The sequence below is a fragment of the Anastrepha ludens genome, chromosome 2 (genome assembly GCF_028408465.1).
Source record: "Anastrepha ludens isolate Willacy chromosome 2, idAnaLude1.1, whole genome shotgun sequence".
Taxonomy (NCBI): domain Eukaryota; kingdom Metazoa; phylum Arthropoda; class Insecta; order Diptera; family Tephritidae; genus Anastrepha; species Anastrepha ludens.
The window spans coordinates 63,627,063-63,640,356 of NC_071498.1; the positions used below are offsets into that span (position 1 = coordinate 63,627,063).

The 13,294-nt window shown below is 40.0% G+C and overlaps 1 protein-coding gene across 1 annotated transcript in view; it reads left to right on the forward strand.

Moving 5' to 3' along the window:
- The window catches only part of LOC128871624 (ankyrin repeat and sterile alpha motif domain-containing protein 1B), a 50,231-nt gene that overhangs the window by 24,880 nt on the left and 12,057 nt on the right, over positions 1-13,294 (forward strand). The window contains exons 5-9 of the mRNA XM_054113517.1: positions 9,453-9,532; positions 9,645-10,007; positions 10,083-10,275; positions 10,350-11,529; positions 11,769-12,013. Coding sequence (XP_053969492.1) covers positions 9,453-9,532; positions 9,645-10,007; positions 10,083-10,275; positions 10,350-11,529; positions 11,769-12,013 — 2,061 coding nt within the window. The remainder of the gene's footprint in view (positions 1-9,452; positions 9,533-9,644; positions 10,008-10,082; positions 10,276-10,349; positions 11,530-11,768; positions 12,014-13,294) is intronic.

Here is a 13,294-nt window from a genome sequence, read left to right on the forward strand (position 1 = left end):
ATAAATAATGCCTGAATAATTTTACTACCTCAAGCTTTTCTTTTTTGTACTAGTCTTGGTTTTTGTTGTACCAGCCTTATTAAGAAACTCTGCCTACTCGGTGAGCCTTAACTGGTATCATTGAAGTTATCTAACCGTAGGCCCATGAAACGTGCCGTTTCGGCGAGTTCGATTCAAGAGTAAAGGGGTGTTAGGTGAATTGGCTTAAGTGGACATGTTTAGAGGCTGTCAAAATCGAATGTAACTTCTTCACATACAGAACATTAGTTTGCAATGCTGGGATACATTTTGGAGAAGTAAAAGTTTTAGCAAATGTTTAAACGTTAGCGATCGATGTAAAAGTAAAGGGCTTCCCAATAACGGGTGTTAGTTTGAATAACCCACTATTTCGGTAGATGTCACTTTTGAAACTGTCATTTTTGATATTTGGCAAATAGAAACTACGCCATTAATAAAAATGGAACGATACACGCTTAAACAACGCATTGAAATTATTAAAATTCACTATAAAAATGGTGAACATTTGGCAGAGATGGTTCGTAAAACTCGAACATTTTTTGGTCATCGTGAAGCACCTTGTCGGACCGCAATACAGAAATTGGTGAAAAAATCGAGCTGTTGGGACAAGTTAGTGATGTGAAGAATAAAACCCGTGCGCGTCGTTCAAGAACAGCCGAAAATATTGCTGTTGTAGCCGAAAGTGTTGAAGTAAGCCCAGGTTTGTCCATTCCTCGTCGTTCTTTGGTTTAGGCATTCCACAAACGTCATTACACCGTATTTTGCATAAAGATTTGGGTCTCAAGGCTTATAAAGTCCAGTTAACACAGAAACTCAAGCCGGCCGATCGTCAACAACGTCGTATCTTCGCTGATTGGGTCATTGAAATGCATGAAAAAGATCCAGAACTCCATCGAAAAATCATCTTGAGTGATGAGGCCCATTTCCACCTCGGTGGCTTCGTCAACAAGCAAAATTGTCTGATCTGGGGCTTAGAAAATCAAAGAGTTATTGTTGAAAAGCCTCTCTACCCTCAACGTGTGACTGTTTGGAGCGGTTTATGGTACAGCGGAGTCATTGGACCTTACTTTTTCGAAAATAAAACTGGAGCAACAGCCACGGTGAATGTATTAGGATATCGAGAGATTATTAATAATTTTTTATGGCCGGAATTGGATGGTATTGATCTGGACAACGTTTATTTTCAACAAGACGGCGCTACGTGCCACACAAGCAACGAAACCATTGATATTTTACGGAAATAACACCTTTTATTGGAAAACCCTTTACAATCGAGTCAATAATCCACTCGCGAGCCGACAGTACCATCGAGATATTTTTCGATTATTTCGAGTCAGCTGACTTCCATAAATTTTACATTGTGTACTCGTATACTAAGTATACGGGATAAAGAAAATTTACTGAAAATATCGCTTTTCTCTCAAATTAATATTCGTAACATTAAAGCTCGTCGTTTTATGTTCTCTTTAAATGGCGACCACCGGAGCCGAAAGGACTACTAATTCCCGAGCATGAAATACGAAATGATAGCGGTTGTCCCTCGGCAGACAATGGCTAACCTCGGAGTTTATTTCTATCTTGAAAAAGGGTCTCATAAAACCCCATCTGCTTAGCGGAAATGGCTTAAAACTGTAAGTCCCTGCATTTGTGGGAAAACATCAAGGACATACACCACTAATTGGAGGAGGAACTAGAGTTAAACGCAACTAGCATTACGTTTCCAGAGACTGCGAGAGAGAACCATGGAGATGTCTTAACAATCGTTGGCCAGGAGGGAGTCCGAGAGGTTTTGGCCGATTTTTATGCCTACGGACTATTTTTGACTGGTAATTCTTCCAACAAAGAAAATATTGAGATTATTAAGATGCTGCGGCATTCAAAGCTTTGTCGTCCAGTGAGATTACGTCCTCATTGGCCCTTGTGTGTATCGAGAAACTGAATCTCTTAGGCATGCACAATGGCATCCGGTTAATTTGGGTTCCAGGACTCAGAGGTATAACTGAGAACGAAGTAGCAGACACATTGGCAAGAGAGGTTGCGGCCTCGTCATTAATAGGAACCACGCGCTTCTTTGCTGTGAGACAACACACCCTCAAGGAAAAGCTTAGGAGGGAAGAGTTAAAACTAAAAGAGGTTAGTTGGCACCAAACTATTGTGCTAGGCCAGGCGAAACCCTTATTGGGAGGGTAAAACCGAGAGGTTTTAAATCTCCTCGCCATTGCAGACTGCATAGTCATCTGCATATGATCGTGATATGATCCACTGCCTCTTGTCGTTTCTGTGACTAATCCCAGAGGACTATAATGCACCCTCTTCTTGAATGCAGTGCTATGGTATGGAGAAGATTGAGACATCTCGATCATTTGCAGCCAGAAGAAAGACACTTTAGCTCAGTCCAACCTCCCCCTATCTTAAGCTTAGTAAGGGAACTGTGTAGGGATGAAGTACTGTGAGGAGTAGAGGACATAAAAGACCATGAGGGCGAAATGCAAACCTCCAATAAGTGTAAATCTAAATCGAAATATAATAGAGATGCTGCAACAATCAAGACAATAACTTACATCTCTCGAATTCGCCTATCACTACGCAATATTTGAAAGAATTTTGAGAGGTGTGGAAGTTTGAATCTATTTAATAACTGATGAGATAAAGAAGAAAGGCAGCCAGAAGTTTGTAAAAAGTGCTCTTATACAGGGTGATTCAATAGCACAGGGGTTTTCTTTTTATAAAAAAAACACGCCACCATCTATCGAAATTATTAATGTTTCTTTTTTTCTCAACATCAGTTAAATCCTCACCATAACTCCTCTGGTAACACAGAACACGCTTATAAAGATTTTCCATGGCTTAGTTCACTATTTTAAAATGCGTATGGTTTCACACTTCAACGCTGGAATCGTTTCATGCTTATTGGCATGGGCCATACTTTTCACGTAATACCTGAAAAAGAAGTATAAAGGTTTCGAATCACAAGAACTCGGCGACAATTTGGCCTCGTTACTTCGTAAGATAATTCATCCAGCGATTTTTCCCCCCAATAGGCCCATTATTTCATACGCTTTGTGACAAGTGACATCATCCTGTTGAAACCATTTTACCCAAGTCCATATCATCTAATTCGGACCATAACAATTTTGTTTCTATGCCACGATAATGCTCACCGTAACAACTTTACCAACATCATTTTCGAAGAAATACTGTCCAATGACTCCGCCAGTTCAAAAACCCCACCAAGCAATGAATAATGAGCGCATAGTTTTTTTCTTAACGTGAATGAGTTCAGAACTCTAAATGCGTCAGTTTTACTTATTCAGGTGAAAATGTGCCTCATCACGCAATCACGCAATATGCGGAATGAACTTCTTGCATAATCGTTTGAATCACTTTTGTTCTTATTCAACTGAGTATCGCTACGTGACTAAGTTTAGTACAAATTTTCTGGAAAAAGTAAAAATTAGCATATCACAAAAGATTACTGCCATATAAGATTTGCATCAGCCATGAATAATGCTATAGGTTGGGGCAATGTTTTTAAATTTCTTTTGGAGTTGGTTCTTTGAAGCGCGAATATCATGTTGTCCAATACTTTGTCTCAAACAACCGATTTCTTCGTCAAATCATAATCTTATTTTAAGTCCAGTCAACACCTAACCAATATCTTGGTTCCAATCGAGTTTAATTTTTGCGCAAAAACAATCATTCATTTATTTTTAAATATTAAAATTGATCTTAGGTAAAACAAACTTTCACTCTTCGTTCTCTATTTCAATTGCGGTGGGAAAGTTTTGGTTGGCTGGCTGGTTAAACTGGTGATTCTTCCAGAATCCAACTAGAGCTTCCGCACCATTTTGTTGCCACCTCCTCGTAGCATGACTATATCCAGTCTGTGTGGTTTAGAAACCTTATTAGGCTGTTGACGTCTAAGCCAGACAGTTGTTCGAGGCCCTCGAACAGCGGTTTGCCCAGGGTTAACATTCTGTCCTTCCATAGGGCAGGGCATTCACAGAGGAAATGGAAGATTGTTTCCTTTTTCTCCGGTTATTTACAACTGTGACAGTTATGACTGCCGTTAGTCTACAGGCGTCCCGTCGTTTCATGTTTATCAATGTCGACCATTGCTTGAGGTTGTAGGTGGGCCATAACGTCCTGCTGATTTTGCATTTCGTCTGGTTTCTCCATCGAATTCGAAGGTACTTTAAGGAAATCTGGAAATAATAAACCCCCCTGGAAATCTCATAATAAACCCACCTGGTTTAACTCGAGGCTTTGTCATCTGAAAAATTTAAAAAATAAAGCATACAAGAAATTAAAAAGAACCAATAGCATAATCGATCGAGACAACTTACTCCGATTGAAAAGGGAATTCAATTGTCTTCATAGCTACTTGTTTAAACAATATATTTTTAAAATTAAATCAAATTTAAAATCAAATCCCTCTAGCTTTTGGCGTTATATCAACAATAAACGGAAGACCAACGGCTTCCCCACTTGTTTAAATTATGATGGCATTGTTTCAGATAATGAACAAGACTCGTGCGACCTCTTTGCAAAATTTTTCCAAAAAGTTGATGAAAAATTTGACAAATTAGACACTTTTAATTTTAATGTATCCTCTTCTGAATCTTTTGATTACTTTACTGTTTCAACCAATGATGTTATACAAGCAGCTTCAAAACTGAATAATAGCTCATCTATCGATCATGAAGGCTTCTGCCCCGTATTTTTTAAACTCGTCTCCACCTCAATAGCGAAACCGATCTCAATTCTCTTCAATAAATGTATTAACAAATCGATTTTCTTAGATGCTTGGAAAATATGCTCAATCACGCCAATTTATAAGTCAGGAAGCCGAAATAACGTATGCCACTATCGCCCAATAGTTAAACAAAGCACCATTTCGAAATTATTTGATTCTATTCTCAAAGTTAAAATGTTAAGTCGTATTAGTGATCTTATCTGCAAGTACCAGCAAGGCTTTATCCCCTTAAAATCCACTTGTACTAATTTGGCACTAGTCACAAACAATATTATTTACGCTTTTGTAAATCGCGCACAACTAGATGTAGTTTACACGGATTTCTCAAAGGCATTCGATAAAGTCGACCATTCTATCCTCATTAAGAAGCTGAGTGCATGCGGTATTAAGAGAACACTTTTAAAATTCTTTTTAAGCTACCTTACGGGAAGGAAATTATTCGTTAAAATAGCATCGTCTAAATCTACATTATTAATTAATGCTTGGTGCTTGGGAATACCCAAAGGGACTCACTGTGGGCCAATTCTTTTCATAATATTCATAAACGACTTACCTAAAATATTTCAATATGTAAAATGCTTAATGTTTGCAGATGATGTTAAGTTATTTTTACAAATCAGCGGTATTGAAGATTGTTCCAATCTTCGAAAGGATCTCAAACATCTTCAAGATTGGTGAACCATGAACCACCTACACTTGAAAACCGACAAATGCTGCGTGGTTTCATACAGGAAGAAACCTAATCCATTCATCTATAATTACTTTTTGAACAATATTATACTTAGTAGGAAAGAGGAAATCAAAGACTTGGGCATAATCTTCGATTCAGGACTTACGTTCTCGAAACATATTGGGTGTTTTTTTTAGAGATTAGGTTTTCAAGATGAAATAAAACGTATATAATTTAATGTTATGGCCAAGAATTTAGCTTTATTATAAAGATAAGGGTTTGCCATTATGTTTTAAAAATGATTTCGGGCAAGTGGCCGCCGCGGCTGGCTCGAATAAATTCCAGCCGAGAGGCCCAATTTTCGACCACTTTTTGCAGCAATTGGGGCCGTATGTCAGCAATAACGCGCCGAATATTCTCTTCCAAGACGTCAATCGTCTCGGGCTTATCTGAGTAGACAAGCGACTTCACATAGCCCCACAAGAAATAGTCCAGCGGTGTTATATCGCACGATCTTGGAGGCCACGCCACAGGTCCACGGCGCGAGATAATGCGCTCACCAAAAGTTTCCTTCAATAAATCGATTGTTGCGTTGGCTGTATGGCATGTAGCGCCGTCTTGTTGGAACCAAAGGTCGTCCACATCAACATCGTCCAATTCAGGCACGAAAAAGTCATTAATCATGGCTCTATAGCGCTCTCCATTGACTGTAACATTATGGCCGGCTCATTTTTAAAGAAATATGGACCAATGATTCCCCCTTTCCATAGAGCACACCAAACAGTGACTTTTTGAGGATGTAACGGCGTCTCAGCAATGGCTTGTGGATTATGTTCACTTCAAATGCGACAATTTTGCTTATTGACATACCCATTAAACCAAAAGTGAGCTTCATCGCTGAACAAAATTTTCTTGTGAAAATCGGAATCGGTGGCCATCTCGTTTTGGGCCCATTCACCGAACGTGCGACGCGCTTGATCAGGTGTAAGTCTATTCATTATAAAATGGCAAACCAAACTGAGCATAAATCAAGTGACAGCTGTCAAAAAGACCATCTACGAAAAAAGTAGTGCCAACTTGAAAACCTAACCTCTAAAAAAAACACCCTTTATTATCTCTAAAGCTTTTTCTATGATTGGATTTTTACGTCGTAATACGGAAGACTTTTCAGATCCCTTGACTTTGAAAGCACTCTACGTCTCTTTAATTCGAAGCCGACTAGATTATTGTTCTCTAATATGGAACCCATTCTACCAATGTCATATAAATAAGATTGAAAGAGTCCAAAAAGTCTTTACCAAATATGCGTTGTGTAAGCTGCGCTGGCCTAAAGGGCTCCCTAGTTATATAGGCAGACGCAAACTGATTGGACTGCAAAGCCTTGAGGACAGACGAATCTACTTTTCGATTCTCTTCGTGTATAATCTTTTAAATTTCAATATAAATTGTTGTGAGTTACAGAGTTTAATTACATATCAAACAAAGCACCATGATTTAAGGCAGGTTCGTTTATTTGTAGATTAACGGTACTATGCCCTCAATGAACCAATGGTGAGATGCATTCGATTCTGTAACAATTATCCTAGCCTCGACTTTAGACTAAGTTTATATAATTTTAGGCATCAATTGTTTATAATCTTTAACTAATAATTAAAAATTATCTAATAATAATAATCTGTAAGAATTATTTGTAGACTGAATAAACGAAATAAAAATTGCATTCTTGACCGCACCTAATGGTGTGAATACCGGTACTGCAAGAGCGTTATTCATGACAGATCCTCCTCTTGCCAGTTCATCTGCTTTTTCGAATGGTTTTCATGGTTTTCACTAAAGGTCGTAAGGCTATTCCTACTTTGTTCCACCACTTTAGAGGTTGTTGTAGCCGAACCCAGTGCTTGGATTGTAGCTTGGTTATCCGAAATAATAGAGATTTTGCCCTTAAAAGAAAATCTGCGATTAGTAGCCTACAAGCTTCCCCAATTGCCAGTACTTCCGACTGGAAGACACAGCAGGCATTGGGGCGACGCACAGATTTTTCAATTTTAAGTCTACGAGAATATATACCAGCTCCAACACCACAACCCATTTTTGAACCATCTGTATAGACTGTAGTGTCGAAGTTATTTAGAGAGATTCCATTCTTCCTTAAATGGAATGAGAGTGGGGAAAGTGTATGTATTGCATTAATTTTGCTAGTGATGAAGAACGTATTCTCCACATTTTATTAACCGAACGCATGATGTTGCCAGTGTTGCCGGAGTTCGAACAAGAGCAAGATATTATATTATATAAGAAAAAGATTAACACCGCCGCAATTATTGAAGCTCAAACACTTCCAATACACTGCTTGAAGGCACAACTCGAAGGAAAAACGTCAGTATCTTCATTCACAGTCCGGCTGCACTGAAAGCAATAAAAGCAAGGAAACGAGGGATTGAGAGGAAATTTCATTGGGAGGACGACTGAGAGATTGATCACAGAGCCCATCTGTACAGTAGCCAAAAAATCTGATCAAAAGCCCATGCAAAAAAAAAAAACAAGTCTAATCTAATTCGGTCACTTAATTTCGAATTCACAGCGAATGTGAGCACGGCGGACATTCACAATATATTCGCTTCACTAAATGCTCTCTGTTGTTTAACTTGGCGCAAAACCGCTTACGAGACTATTGCTGAGTTTAACAAAGCGCGCTAGTTATTTCTTTCTAGTGCTAACCGGTACACCGAGTTGGACCCACCAAGTGATCTTCTTTCCAACGCAATGGAGGCCTTACTCTTCCTCTGCTATCACCAACTTTTACCGCATCGAATATTTTCAACATAACGACATGACCCAGCTTACGTAGCCGCTGGATCTGCACTCTGTCTATGTCTTCGTAAAGCTCATATAGCTCTTTGTTCCATCACCCGCGATACTCACCGTCTCTAACGTGCAAAGGTCCAAGAATCTTCCGCAGAATCTTTCTCTCAAACACCCCAAGGGACGCCTCCTCGGATATTGTCATCGTTCAAGTTTCTGCGCTATATTTTAGGATAGGCCAGATGTGAGCCTTGTAGAGTGTTGGTTTTGTTCGTTGAGAGATACCTTTACAACTCATTTGCCTACTTAGTTCACAGCAGCATTTGTTGGCAAGAGTGATTCTCCGAGGCTGAGTCCTATTATTTTGAACAGTGAATTATTGAGTTTTTGTTTTCAAATATTGGTTTTTCTTAATATTAATAAAAAATGAAGTTTAAATACATGGAGAGACTGTATGAAATGAACAATTTGTGCTAAAAAATTACCGAAAAACATTTTTTTTTTAATAAATCGAACTTTTTGTTTTATGTTGAGATCACTGCTATTATTTTGAACAATTGGAAGTTATATAAAAAAATAATTATAATATTATTGTTGTAATAAGCAATTTTTACTTCTTTCAATTCGATATTTAAAATTTGTTGGGATCCCGGGATTAACACGAGCTAAACACCAGCAGCGGCCGCCGTAGCCGAATGAGTAGATGCGTGACTAACATTTGGAGTTCAGAGAGAACGTAGATTGGCAGGCAATGGCAAACCTCCGAGGGTATTTCTATAGTGAAAAAGCTCCTCATGAAAATAAAAAAAATTTGCGGTTCAGAGTCGGCTTGAAACTGTAGATCCCTCCATTTGTGGAACGACATCAAGACGCACGCTATTTCCCCCCGAAAACTCAAGACCCGAAATCTCCTAACGGACCTTCTAAAACTAATACTAGTATTTAAAAGATTAATAGTTTTAATTTTAAATTTTTAAGCACAGCACACAGCAATTCCATGCATGCCTCAATATTAATATTTTCTTAGTTCAATTATTTTTAAATCGATAAATGCATTACGAATACTTTTTTTAATTTATAATAAATATATTATTGTAGTAAATTTGTATCTCAATTTTCCTTTTGGCATATCTTTCACAAATTTTCTTTTACTTCCCCTCACTGCTTTACTTCACATCACTTCGTACACTTGACGTTTGTGTGTAGTGAAATGGGTGTGAGTCCGTCATCGTCGATGAGTAGTTTTGAGCCAGTTTCGGTGTCACCACGTTCACGTTCTTCAACGGGTAATTGTAGAATAAATAAATCCAAACAAACACATACTCAAGTTTAAACTGACTACACTTTGCAACTCTTGTCTCTTGTCTCTTGTCCCTACACCCACCACTTACACAATAGGCGGCATAATTGCTATGGCAGCCAACAATCCGATGCATATGAGCACTTTTGCACCAGGTGCGCCACCCAAAAAACCACCGCGCCGCAACTTGTCCGTTTCGCCCACCCACTCAGGGCAGCAATTCACTTACACCTCACCAAACCATCATCAACACCAACCACAAGCGCGCACGCGACAGCAACATCATAGCCCATCAACGGATAGTCCTTATAGCGGTGGACATCAGAGTCATGGCAGCGTGGGTGGTATGAGTTTTGATGAGACAACCCAGTTGCGCGAGCGTCGGCGAAGTGATCGTCTATATGCGAGTACTAGAGAGAGTGCAAGTTCGACGACGGGTACACTCTTGACATCGAGTTCAAGTAATGCAAAGCTTTTAATGTTCTTAGTTTAGTGATGACATTAATTTAACGTTATTCTCTTTTCATTTATTTTAGATGACATGTTGGAGCGCATGAACTATAGCAGCGAAGAGCGCGCCGATTCCGCGGATGGTGTTGCTACATCCAATTCTATGAAACGCCCATTGAACAAATCGCGTGATGTGAGCACTGATATTATAAATTGCGAAAATCCCACATTGAAGTCGTACAATCCAAATAGGAAGCTTAAAAGGAATCGCAACAGTTAGTAAGTAACAGCAATGGGCTGATCAAACTCGTTTTCGTAGAACTCTTACTATTCCATTACTCTCCCTCTTTCAGTTCGCTCAGCATCAGCGACACCAAGGAGAACGATGCCAAACCGAAAATACCGCTCAGCCCTACAAATTATCAACAACCACCAACACCTGATCATCCACCACCCTCTTCCAGTCATGCCGAACGCACTATACACGAGCGCATACGTCCGCTCAGCATGGAGTACAAGCGACGATCGGCGCTCATACAGTTACAACAACAGCAGCAGAAACACAGTAAAAGCATGATCGATTCGAGCACATCACCTGCCAAGCATTGGCAGACTGCATTAATACCGACGCCTACATTCGATTACCCCGTTGGCAGTTTATCGCCAAAGCAAAGCACCAATGCCTCACCCACAACGACAACGTCGCATGCCCGGCGCAGCGGCACTGGCATACAAGGTTCCTCAGGTTCGCTAAGTTCTAGCGTTTCACTTTCAGATCACAGCATCTCCACCGATTGTGTTGAGGAATTTGTCGGCGATGCACCCTTTGCGGGTCTTTTCAAGGGATCGAGTGTTAATTTACGCCATGAAAAACGTACGATGGGCAATCGCAAGCTCGGGATCCCATTGGCAGCACGTAGCGCATCCGCCTCGGCAGCGGAGGGTCAACAACAGCAAAAGCAACAACGAATGCGACCACCTATACCGACCAAACCCGTTTTACCTGAATGTAATAAAGTGCTGAAATCTTTGACAGTCCCTACTAAGGATTCCAAAGCATCCACCACTCAAGAAGGTTGTGAAGAGGGAGAAATACGGGGTGATAATACTAGTCACGTAAGTCAAAATGTGAGCATCTGCTTGGAGGGTGAGAATGGAAATGGCAATGAAAATGAAAACGAAAATGATGAGAATAATGGTAATGGTAATGGTACCAGTAACGGCAATAGTAATGGAAATGAGGATATCGACGCGGCACTATCTTCGATTACAGCAGCCACCACCCAAAGCAGTGGCATACTTAGTCCTTTCAATGCGGAAGAGGCGCGCAAGAAGATATCGGAGATTATCGAGTCCTTCGGCAGCGGCATCTTGAATTCGACTTTAACACCGACAAACGATATTGAACTAGAGTTCGATGAAGCTATTGAACCGGCCGAACGGCGCGAGTTAGCAGTGCGACTAAGGAATGTGGGATTGCTGCATTTGGAGCGCATGCTCTTCGAAAATGGTTACGACAACTTCAGATTTGTGGTGAGTGGCTAGATCTATTTAGTGACCAAAAAATGGCAGTCACAAAGGGAAACTCTTGAAAAATGTGATAGCCACAGCTATTGGAGTCTTTGAATGTGTTAAGTTTGAGACTCATTGTGAGTGAAAAATTTATTGTTTATGCCGCTAACTTGGTTTGCGCTTGCCATTTTCGAGATTTTTATTAGGAAGCGAAGTCCATAGCTTTGGTATTTTATTATCTTATTTTACTTCTCTTCCAGAATGGCGTCTTTGAGCCGAGTGACACTCAACTGATGGATATACAGACGCCAGATGCAAGTAAATTAATCTCATTTGTGCGAACACTACCGAAGGCAGAGTTTCAGCCGCAAATTGTTGCCGCAAATAAAGAAAAAGAAAGTAAAACAGCTAAGGATAGCGATACAGCGGCAGAGAAGAGGGGCGTGACGACGCTAAGTGAATGGCTGCAAAGTATTAGCCTGCCGGAATACATCGAATCGTTCAGGTAGTCTCGACTTTATGGTACCTTAGTTTTGGTTAAGTTAAGCTAGGTAATCGTTCATAATGCGAAGCACTTAAGCTCAAGCCTCCTATACTCCTCGGAATACCTCAAATGATATCACCAATTGAAATTAAGATTATATGACTTCTCAAAGAAATATATATCGAGCACTTTAACCCTCTGTCTAACCAGTGCTTAACAGTTGCCAAACGGTTGCTCAACGATCTGCTCTTTCACCAACAATTCCGAGCGCAATCGTTTCAAAGAATCCTTAATCTGGTTGCATGTAAGGAACCAAATAATTTGTAAGTAGTAAAAACAGCCATCCGTACTCGTATACTGAGTTTGAGTAGAGATTTTATGCATTAAACACTTATTAGTTAAGTTAGCCAGGTTGCTTGTCTAAGACAAGACACTCGGTGGCCCTAAGGCCCATTTTGGTACCTGCATATTATTTCCATCCCCTAACTAAGTTCCTTAAACCACTTATATAATTAAGGTAAGAAGGTAACTAGTCCCTCCAGTGAGGCATTTTACAATTTTCCCAGGTCATCGGAGAAATAGTCCCTAAGATATTTGGCACGGCTTCTTTGAAGTACAGGGCATTCATAGATGAGGTATAGTAAGGACTCAATTTCTTCTTCATCTCCACAGTTTTGCAGAAGGTATTGTGAGGTACACCCATTCTACTGGCTAGGATGCCAATAGTGCAGTTACGCATTATAACAACTGTGAGGACGCTGGTAGTTCTTCTGTTGAATCCAAGCAAACATTTTGTACTTTTGAGATTTAGTTTTGGCCAAAGCGCTTCGAAGATCATGCAGTTAGTAAACAGAGACCATCTTCTATTGGTTTCCGCGATTACGTTCAATTCAATCGCAGTTCGTTTAAAGGAATGCTTATGTCCTTTACCACTCGCTGAAGGTCAAGCTCAGAGCCTTTCCTTTCACTCCAATCCGCTCTTTCATTTCCCTCCAGAGTGGCCGGGAACCCAACAAAGTGTGGTGTTGTGTTGTTAGATAAGCGAGAGCGACCTTCTGTATTATTTTACAAATTCTTGAATTAATGAGCGTGGGGGCCCATACCTTGATCGCTGCTTAACTCTCAACAAAAATGGTAAGGTTTTCTGGAGGTAAGTCCATTAGTCTTATCTTTTTTGCTGCTTTATATATCGTAGATCTCACCTGGAAGGCGCTACACTTGTCTTGAACCATAGGGGAACAATTTGAGGATCGAGAGCCATCCTAGCAATTCAACTTTAGCACACTTTCTTTCCTCTCTTTC